General features: G+C 35.3%; 2 protein-coding genes across 3 annotated transcripts in view; one reads left to right on the top strand and one right to left on the bottom strand.

Moving 5' to 3' along the window:
- LOC106873454 (protein scabrous) overlaps nt 1-11088 on the bottom strand; it is a 47789-nt gene extending 36701 nt beyond the window's left edge. Inside the window, exon 1 of the mRNA XM_014920814.2 lies at nt 9069-11088. Within this exon, the coding sequence (XP_014776300.1) occupies nt 9069-9652 (584 nt within the window). The 5' untranslated portion in view covers nt 9653-11088. The remainder of the gene's footprint in view (nt 1-9068) is intronic.
- LOC106873452 (uncharacterized) overlaps nt 1-11848 on the top strand; it is a 179865-nt gene that overhangs the window by 104059 nt on the left and 63958 nt on the right. The window lies entirely within an intron of this gene.

Below are 11848 nucleotides of genomic sequence, written 5' to 3'. Positions count from 1 at the left end.
AGATGCCATCACAATTTCGCTTTCGCTTGCCCCAATAAGTCTTCGCAAGCTGAGTTTCGTGTCCAATGAGGGAGACGACGTTGGCATGGGTGCCAGTCGTCAAATTTTACTTAACTTCGATTTCACTTGCCTCAACAGGTCTTCGCAAGTGGAAGTTTAGTGTCCAATTTAACTCGATTTCGATTTCACTTGCCTCAACAGGTCTTCGATGTATGTATATATATGTATATATATATATATCATCATCATCATCATCATCATCATCGTATATATATATATATATATATATATATATATATGTCATATGTGTCATAAACAAAAATACTTCATTCCTTTTCTTGAGTCTTCAGCTTCTTAGCTAGTGTTGAAATGTTTTCTTTAGCCATTCTCACTTAATCCAATCTTGTTGAGTTTAGTTATGCAGGAATTTTTATTGCTAATGTTTAAGTATGCCAATTTTTCTAAATTCAAATTTTAATTTACTTTTTAGCTTTTAATGTTTCCTTTAATTGTTTTACCTTCTTTCTCACAGTTATCTGCTGCTCTGGTTTCTCATTTATGTTTATTGATTTCTCTAATCACACAAAAAATATCTGTTTTTATTTATATTCTTGTACTCTTTTACATGTTTCTCTCATTTGACCACAGCCATGCTGGAGCACTACCTTTTGTAAAACAAATCGATTCTAGGACTTATTCTTTGTAAGCCTGGGACTTATTCTATTGGTCTAATTTGCTGAACCACTAAGTTATGGGAATGTAAACACATCAACATTGGTTGTCAAGTGATGTTGGGAGGACAAACGCAGACATACAAATATCTACATATATATATGTATGTATGTATGTATGTACATGTACATATATATATATGACGGGCGTCTTTCAGTTTCCATCTACCAAATCCACTCACAAGTCTTTGGTCAGCCCAAGGCTATAGTAGAAAACACTTGCCCAAGGTACCACACAGTGAGACTGAAGCCAGAACCATGTGGTTAGGAAGCAAGCTTCTTACCACCAAGCCATGCCTGCACCTAGCCACATAGATATATTTTATTCATGTAGATATTTCATAATAGTTTTCTAATTGCAGAAGGCTGCTACCCTCTATCGTCATGGTGAAAGTCATCTTTCCTGAATTACATTTTAGGTGATGTGTATTTTAATGGCAGTCACTATTATTTTACTTAGCTTCTAGTTGTGAACATTAATGCAGTTGATTCTGCCTAATTGCATAACCTCAATGAATGACATATTTATTCGATTAACTACAGTAGGAAATTAACCAAATTTGCATATTAGGCAATAAATTATGAGATTTCTGTAAATTATTAACGAGCAGTGAGATATTCATCACCATTACCATTTAATGTCCATGTTCTAAGCTGTCATGAGTTTCATGGTTTGACAGGATATGAGGAGTCCAAGGACAGCATCATGCTCCAGTGTCTGCTTTGGCATGGTTTCTACAGCTTGGTGCCCTCACAGCAGTGACTTTACAACGTATTGCAGTTAGCTGTGTGGTAAGAAGCTTGCTTCCCAACTACATGGTTCTGAGTTCAGTCCCACTGCATGGCACCTTGGGCAAGTGTCTTCTAGTGAGTGGATTTGGTAGACAGAAACTGAAAGAAGCCTGTCATGTGTGTGTGTGTGTGTGTGCGTCTTCTACCACTGCTTGACAACTGTTATTGGTGTGTTTACATCCCTGTAACATTAGAGTTTTAGCAAAGGAGCCTGATAGAATAAGTACTTGGCTTAAAATAAAACATGTACTGGGGTCAATCCAGTGGACTATAAATTCTTCAAGGGGGTGCCCCAGCATGGCTGCGATCTAATGACCAAAGCAAATAAAAGAATATAACATATATTCTGATAATATAATAAAATAAGAATAAACATTTTTTTTCTACTGACAGCATGTTTTACATAAAGATAATTTACTTAACATCCTGTAAAAGCTTCTTTTTTTATTGATATGCATTAGCATAAAAACCGTTTCACTTATCTCCTTTCATATATTTCAATACCCTTTGATATTCTTCAATTACCCAGTGGCTTTCACATTATTTAACTCATTATCCTGAAGATAACAATTATGTAGACATTATTGACTATGTTCTACTCAGTCCAAGCCTTTTAAAAAATCTATTTATATATCTATTTATTCCCCCTGGAATATATTTTCTTTATATGTATTAGAATAACGTGTGTTTGAAAACAACATTTCTATTTGGTTTAACCATATCCTTTTACAAATTGTAACTATAACGAAGATTTCTTTATTCAAGAAATTTATTGCACAATCAAATATAAGATAAAATTACACCAGAATCTGAATTTTGATAGTCTTCAATTCATTGAAATAGTAAAATGAAACTGATATATTTCATTCTTTTGCCATCAATTGTTTATAAGCATTTAGTGCAGACTACAATCATTTTAATACAATGTGAAAATGGATGCTTCCAGAATCCCTTTTTTGCATTTCAAATCAAGTGTTCAATTTTGTGCTACATTTAGTGAATATTTTACTAATACTTTTCTAAGCAGTTCCAAGCAATACAGATTTTTTTGCAGGATGTTTTTATTAAGAGCTAACCTTAACTGTTTTTGACACTATACTTGTCCAACTTCCTCATATTGTCTCAGAAAGTTCTGACCTATTTCTTGAAACTTTGTAGACCATAAAATGCCCTTTCATTAACATTGACAAACACAATATCAGGTCTCTTGTGTCTACATCCAGAAGGTCTGAATGTTAATGTGTAATGATAGGATTTTAATCCGTTATTTTTAACATACTGTATCTGTGCCACTTAGAAAGCCATTTTGCAGTCACTTATCCTAATAGAAACAGCAACCAAATCTCCCTCAAATCACACCCAACAGAAGAGGATCCCAAAATTTTTTGACCAAAAACCCCTTTAATTCAAATGTATTTTCCCATGTATCGCAGAGTTTGAAAGATCAATCTACTTGACAAATTTTCAACTCTACTCATGGACCCACAGTACTTTCTTTGTAGATCCCTAGGAATTTATAGACTCCAGTTTTGGAACCACTACCCAACAATCTTTTAAGGAAAGTTACATTACATAATGTGGTCCTAGATATATCTGTCTGAAAAAAAAAATGGGACAGTTATGGCCAGAATGTCTTTGGATCATAAATCAACTAAGTCAGGGCGACCTGACAACAACAGTAACCAGATTTAGGTACTTCAAGGATGTGTGGCTCAGTTTAGGAAAAAATTATTATTTTGTAAAATATATATCACTTGAATTGATTTTAGAATAAGAGACAATCAAGAGTAGTGATTTACACTAATCAAATCAGTGCACTATAGGAAACCTTTTGTTATCTCAGCCAATGAAAAAGAAGTTTATGAATCCATATATTAAAATTTTCCCTTCACTTTGTCAAACAGAATTATTTTATTTATTTATTTATTTATTTATCTATTTATTTTTATTTGTCTAAATGGATTCTTGTGATGCAAATGATATTGAAAGGTCTTGCAGCTGAAATAGTCTCAGCTTTCTACCAAGTATTAATCTTCAAGAATTTTATGCATTCATTTGAATAATTTCCATCTCTGTTTTCACATAAGGTCTCTTGTTTAATGGGACTGTATATATACATATATATATATATATATATATATATAGCATGTGGGTGACTTTTTCCTTCACAACTCCTTGCGTAAACTTTGCTAAAATTTCATATTCTTCCCTTTTTTTATCATCTATAAAATTATCATAATGTATATTGATTCCCCCCTCATTCATTTACTTTCGCCATTATGAATAGGGTTTTTGGAAATAATTGCCCCTATCTGACCCACAAGATCTAATTTATGCTTCAACCCAGCTCACAAAGCCAAATGTGTTTGACACTTCTACTTTACAGTCACTTAATCTGCTAGAAATAGTTACTAAATCATACTCTACAGCATGCTGTAGTATGTTAAAAGGATCTAAATCATACCCTCAAACTATACTGTACAGTCTTAAAAGAAAGATACATTAGATGACAACTAGGCAGCAACATCTTTTTATCATAGGTCTGTTTAATTAGAGCTGACCTGGGGACAATAACAATAATCATTGTGTACCATTTTAACTTCATGCTGGTACCACTTCACAAAGGCTTGAGATCCCATTCTTCCAGCACAAGTCCATTAGATATTGAAGCACATTTTATCTTGGCAACATTGTTCATCTGTTTCAGCTGGATGTTTAACATTTTATATTTTACATTTTTACAAGTAACATTTCTATCAGAAGGGCAGACAGTGCCCATAATCTTTTAAAAGGGTAAAAACTCCCTTCAGTCATGAATGACCATGGGATTGCACCGAGAAAGTTCCCCTCCAAGGCACAAATCTGGGCAAGATTGTTTATGGAAGACCAGCAGTCACCCAGGCATACCAGCCTCTCCTCCTCATGCCACTGATGTTATCTAAGGGAAAGGCAAAGGCCAATACAGCTTGGTACCAATGACGTCGCAACTCATTTCTACAGCTGAGTGAACTGGAACAATGTGAAATAAAGTGTCTTGCTCATGAGCACAACACACAGCTCAGCCCACTCAATCAAACTCACTACCTCATGATTGTAAGCTCAATATTCTAACCACAGAGTCATATACCTCAAAGAGGGATGTTGGAAAGTGTGCTCAAATTGGAAAGCTAATCTGAATGCCTGCAACAATGTGGAATAAATGTATCCAAGGTGCAAGATGGCAGCCTAAAGCCAGGTAATGAATTAAGCTTACCACTCAAACAAGCTGTAATAGGATTTAAACTCAGAAAATACTAAGAACTAGAACAGGCCTGGCCAATTCGAATTACATCGCGAGCCACTTTAATCACAGAAAGTTTTTTGAGGGCCGCTTGTATTCTTTATGCACTAATAATCAAATAATTAAATTACAGAATCAAGAATTTTTCATACTTTTCATTTGTTTAAAATTATAAATTTGTAGGCTATTGCTTTATTGCCACTTATAAATTTTTAATTTATTTTGAAACAAATGTTTTATACAAACAATTTTATTTTGAAATTAAACACAATACTTCAAGAAGTATCGAGCAGGCTGCAAGATAAAAGTCTGTGGGCCACATGCAGCCTGCAGGCCTCAGGTTGGCCAGCCCTGAACTAGAACAAACACTGCTAGACATCCCATCAGATGCTCTTACAGCTCCATTAGTTCACTACTCTAGATTGTTACTTGCTTTTTATTGGTCTTAAAAAGATGAAGGGAAAAGTTGGCTTCAGCAAGATTTGAACTCTGAACAAAAAGGATCAGGACAATACCATGGGCCAGAACAACAACAACCATAAGTTTTGAAATAAATCACTTTTATTGATGGAACTTGAAGGAGATAAAGTTATAACTACCATATTTTTCTGCACACAAGTCAAATTTTCAGACCAAAATTTACAACCAAAATAGGCAGGTTGACTTATACACCAAGATGACTCTGGAGAACCAAAAATTTTACATGAAATGCAGCAAGATTTGGAAATATAGTGGCAGTGTTTGAATGTTTGTTCGACATGTTTACACTATATACTATGTCAATTTGTATGTTGGAAAATAAAGCCCAAAGCTACATGAAATTTAAGAAAGAAATGATTTGAGATCAATTACAAGTGCCCTCAGTATTTAACAAGTATTTAAAGCCAACAAAATAGCCTGCATGCAGTCACTCATCCAGCTGGAAATGACAGCAAAATCTCATTCAAATTGTATCTTATTATTTTAAACTTGAAAACTCACATTGGGTAAAGTGGGGCATGATATACATATGAAACATGTAATGGTCAACAACTGATATGGAAGAATAAAAAGCAATGATGATCCCACAAGAAAAATTGACAAGGAATAGGAAGACATTAAATGTGAATAATTGTACAATATCAGTGGTAATGATTGACAAACAGTTGGGAACAAGTTTAACTCCACCACCATTTGGCAATTAGTGTTGGTTTGTTTACATTCCCATAACTAAGTGATTTGGCAAAAGATACTGATAGAATATGTACCAGACTTAAAATAAGTAATGGACCGATTTGTTCAACTAAACCCTTCAAAGCATTGCCCCAGCTTCGCGGTAGTCAAATGACTGAAATAAGTAAAAGATAAAAGATACCATAATGCCTTAGTCCCCAACATTTTTTGCACCATGGGCCAGTTTCAGTCAAGATAATTTTTCTACAGACTGGTGGATTTCACACAGATCAAAACACAATAAAGTGCAACAAATATGATTTAATTATAACAAATATATATTACATATATAATACAAAAACACCCTGTTGGTTGCAATAGTTATCATCATTACTATCATTATCCTTTAATGTCTGTTTTCCATGCTGGCATGGGTTGGATGGTTTGACAGGAGCTGGCCAGCTAAAGAGCTATCCAAGCTCCAATTATGTTTTGGCATGGTTTCTATGGTTGGATGCCCTTCCTAACGCCAACAACTATACAGATTGTGCTGGGTACTTTTACATGGCATGAGTGCATTTCACATAGAACCAGCACAAGTGCATTTTACAAGGCACCAGCATGAATGCATTTTATATGGCACCAGTACTTATAAGACAAAGACTTCTCTGCTGGGAGAGGGAGTGGGGGCATGGCCATAAAGGACATGTCTGTATGTATGTATGTACGTATGGCCACGATTTTACTTCTCTTCTCAAGTACAGCAAATCACCAAAGTCTCAATCCCTTGTCATCTGCTCATTAAGACCCAATATCTGAAGATCCTTTCTCACCATTTCATCCTACAATTTTCTAGGTCTACCCTTTCCACAGGTTCTCTCCACAATTAGTCAATAAAAGAGAAATAGAATTAAGAAATTTTTTCTTTCTGTGTGGGCCAGTACCAAATGATCCACTGCCTTGTACTGGTCCATGACCTAGTGGCTGGGGTCCCTGCAAAGTAGTATAATAATAATTTCTAACAGAAGCACAAGGCCAAAAATTTGTAGGGAGCAGAGAGTTGGGGTGGGAAATAGTCGATTATATCAATCCCAGTATTGAACTGACATTTAATTTTATAGACTTCAGAAAAATGAAAAAGCAAAGTTAACCATGGCAGGATTTGAACTCAGAACACAGAGTTGTAACTAAATATACCATAGGACAACCTAACCAATCCACCTTCCCCAATAGTTTTATAAACAATGACAATGGTGTAATAAATGCTGGTGGCTGTAGGGGTGGTAGTAGAGTTACTGGTGCTACTGCTGCTGTTGATGATGATGATGATGATGATGATGATGATGATGATGCTGACGACGACGATGATGACGGCGACAACGACAGCGACATCAACAGTGATGGTGGTGGTGATGGTGGCAGTACCAGCACAGCACGAGTTCCTACTTTTCTTCCCCTTGTTTCATCCCTTTCGCACTATTTATCTCTAGTGCGGGCAATCATTTTCAACCTCCTCTAATCTCAGGGCATCCAGATCAAGAGACTTCATATCTCTCTTGCAGACGTCCTTGAAATGAAGATGAGGTCATCCTCATGCTCATAAGGTCTCTCTTCAATAAAGTGCATTCCTTCTATTCACTTTTCTTGTTTGTTACAGAACAAAGATAAAGATTATGGAAAGATTAAGGATTTCAAACATACATATAGTCCTTTATCTTTTGTCTTTTATTTATTTCAGTCATTGGATGGCAGCCAAACAGGGGCATCACCTTGATGGCTTAAGTCAAACAAATTGATCCCCGTGTTTGTTTTCTGAAGTCTGGTACTTATCTTATCAGTCTCTTTTGCTGAGCCACTAAGTTACAGGGATAAGAGAATAGACAAACAACACTGGTTGTCAGGCAATAGGGAGACACACTCAAACCCAAACACATGCACATACACATACATACACACACACACATACACACATGCACACACACACACACACACATGCACACACACACTCACCACACACAACAAACTTCTACAAAGTTTCAATCCACTAAATTCCCTCACAAAGCACTGGTTAGCTCTTGGCTATAGTTAAAGACATTTGCCAAAAGTGCTGTGCTATGAGATTGAACTCAAAACCATGTGGTTGCAAAGCTATGCCTGTATGTATAAGAAGTTTGTCCAGAGAAGTTTATTTACTAGATTGAGCAGGTTGAAAAAAAAATGACAGCGTAGCCTCCCCACCTCATCACCCTAAATCATTCTGCTTCAGTTTATGTACATGTGAAGCAAAATACTCATCCCTTATAGCTTTGTTATGATTAGAACATCTAAGCTGTGTGAAAAGCATGAAACCTTAAAAACACATGTTCACAAATCCCCAGTCATCTAACAGAGAAAAGCAAATATTAACCATATATAGTCTATTTTGGAATGAATGAATGAATGAATGAATGAATGAAGTAAGGAAGGAAGGAAAGAAGAAAGGGTGGAAGGAAAGAAGGAAGGAAGGAATAACATTTTTAGAGTACTAATATTATTTAAAAGCAGACATTTATATTTATCAAAGAATAATGAATGATATGATGCAAAGTTATATAAATAATTTAAGAATAATGGGAGTTGATATTTAAATATACCAATCATGCTACACAGCTGGAGAACAGAAATCTCATGAGGCATAAAAGAAGAAAATGCTGTCCTTATTTATTTAAATAATGTATTCATATAAGGTAAAGTATGTTCACTTGTTAAATTAGCAGTTATAATGAATACAACAGCCAAATAAACATGAAATATGTTCAAAGCCCTCTTGGTATAATGGTTCATGGTTATTTAGCAAAGAATGACACAAGAGAATGATAGTTATTTAATAAATAACCAACATACTTTGAGGTTATAAAATGATTTTTTTTTTTTTCTAATAGAAAAGTGGGGGGAATTAAAGTGTACAGTAAAAATGTAAAAAGAACTGTAGAGTATATAAGCATACAATGAAGTTTAACATTAAATTTAATTCTTTATATTAATTTTAAACTTTCTTTTGATGAGATTTAAGGTAAAAATAAGATTGAAATTTTGATCAATATAGATAATAGTAAAAATACATAAAAACTTACTTGTCCTGATCATGCAATCGTTGTAAATCTGTCACTTGACTTTGTAACTTTTCCACCAATGCAACGACAGGTAAAAGATCTTGAAATTCAGAATATTCCACCTTATCTTCAATTGGTTCTTCAGTTTCCTTTTGTGACACTTTTGCTTTCCTAATGCTATTATTTCTGCTTTTTGTAGTTAACTTTTTAGGCTGTAAACTATTAACACTTGTAAAAAAATGTCTTGTTGGTGAGGAAGTTGTACTTGATAGAAACTTTACCTGAGTTGTTCTAGGTGGCCGTCTTTGATGATTAATGGTAGCACTGTCTGATTTAGTGGTATGCAATATACTAGCTGTGTGTGTGTTGTCATTACTGCTCAATAGATTGGTACCCATAGTTGGTGCAGTTGTAGTGGTTTTTGCATCAGGTAGATAGCTATTGGATTTGGTCCCTATAGTACGACTGCGACTGTCAGGAGTTTGATCAAACTCTGTGGTCAACTTGCTTCCTGTAAAGGCTTTTGCTGTTACTTTCAGAACATCTATACAAACAGCTGTCTTAAACAATAATAATAGACACAAGTAATTTGCGTAAAGAAGCATTTCTAAATATTTTAAAATTTTATAATTTCAGAGAATATTTTTTTTTTCCTCTTTGTTCTTTCTTTTCCACTGTCTAAAATTCAATGTGTTTACTTTTTGCTTCTTTTTTTCCTGTCAACCATGAACATTTCAGTAATGACTTTCACACATCTATCTGAAATTACTAGCCTATAAGTATATTTTTAGGTTTATATACTTCAATATTTATGTGAAGATTATGTATCTAGTTAATTATACATACACAATGTTGCATCAATGTATATCTGATTATAGACATAAATGATATGAAAGTTTTGTGTGATAAAAATAAGTAGGTATCCCTGTGTGACATCTGCTTGTGTGTAGTTCAGTTAATAGATTTAGATTGATAAATATTTTTTTTTTTTTCAAATCTTGATACAGGAAATTAACTTGAAATCCTTGCATCAAATACCCTTTTAGTTAAAAAAAAAAAAAGACATTAGTAACCTTACTGCATCTACCTCTCTTCTGTCTACACTTCAGTCACTTTCTCTGTCACCTCTGCTACTCCTGCTGATGCTGCAACTCTTTATGGATGGCAAATGGGAGATGAGGAAAAGCCAGGCCTGGCTTCAGCCAGAAGTTGTGTGTATGAGTATATACATATATGTGTGTATATATATATATATATATATATATATATATATATATATATATATATATATATATATATGTTTGCATGTGTGAATGGAGTGTGTGTTTATGGGTGGGTGAACAATGGTTATAGTACCAATTGTAGTAACATCAATGGCTTGTTGCTGCTGTACTGAGGGTTTTGGTTGTGGTAGTGATGGTGGTGGTGGTGGTGGTGGTGGTGATGGTAGTGGTGGTGGTAGTGGTGTTGCTGCTGCTGTTATTACTGCAACTGCTAGTTGCTGTCAGTGGTTGTGCTGGCACCAGATAAAGGACAGCAATTAAAATGTTGACAGTACTGTCAGCGGTGCCAGGTAATGATGGTTATAATAATAATGGTTAAAATATTTCGGATGGCAATGTTAAGGCTGCTACTGCTGTTGCTGGTGGTGATGATGATGAGGATGAGGTCAAGAAGCTGAACTCTCCTAAAGTTCTAAAAATAGAAATTTGATACATGTGTGTGTGTGTGTGTGTGTGTGTGTGTTTGTATGTGTGTGTGTGTGTAATTGATTTACAGTATTTTATGTTTGTTTGTTTTTTGTTACTTTTTTGTTTCCTTCTTATGTATTTGTTCCTGCCCCCAAACTACAGTGTCTACTAAACAGTCTGGGGAGCATACAACTTCCCATGGAGAAAGTAGTTATCAACTTACTACAACTGTAGTAACAAAATGAGAGAAAGGCTCCTCTGATATATTAACACTAGCAGCAGTGAGGCCAACTTCCTATTGACAGAGGCTGACTAAAAAGCAGCTCTTCACCTCATCAACAATCTCACTCTCTTTCTCTTGCTGTCTCCTTCTCTCTCTCTCTCTCTCTCTCTATCTTTTTCTTCTCTCTCTCTCTCTCTCTCTCTCTCTCTCTCTCTCTCTCTGTATTCCTTCTCTCTTTCTCTCTCCCATTCACATTCATATACCATAGAGAGACTTAGATAGTGCTTTTGTCAACAACAGATTTAGACATTTAGAGATGCTGGAAGATTGACACACACTGTTGTACACATCCATCCGCTATGCACACATACACGCACATACATATATCTCTCTCTCTATCTATCTATCTGTCTATATATATATATATACAGATAAATACACATACATATTTACACTCATGCACACATGCACAGACTCACACTACACACACACAGACAGACAAACACACAGACACACACACCTATTCTTTAACTGACTTAGAATTAATATAAACACTGTAGGAAAATACCCTCCTCTACCACCATTATCTATCACTGTATATATGCATGTATGTATATGCAGTGGGCTTCTTTCACCCTAAGTGAACCCAAAACCTCATGGCTGGAAAGCAAATCTCTTAACGACAGAGCCATGCATGCACAAGCCCAGGAGTGGCTGTGTGGTAAGTAGCTTGCTTCCCAACCGCATGGTTCCGGGTTCAGTCCCACTGTGTGGCACCTTGGGCAAGTATCTTCTGCTATAGCCTCGGGCTGACCAAAGCCTTGTGAGTGCATTTGGTAGACAGAAATTGAAAGAAGCCCGTCGTATATATATATATATATATATAT

This window comes from Octopus bimaculoides, chromosome 2, assembly GCF_001194135.2.
Source record: "Octopus bimaculoides isolate UCB-OBI-ISO-001 chromosome 2, ASM119413v2, whole genome shotgun sequence".
Classification (NCBI taxonomy): Eukaryota; Metazoa; Mollusca; class Cephalopoda; order Octopoda; family Octopodidae; genus Octopus; species Octopus bimaculoides.
This window is presented reverse-complemented; position numbering and strand designations above follow the sequence as displayed.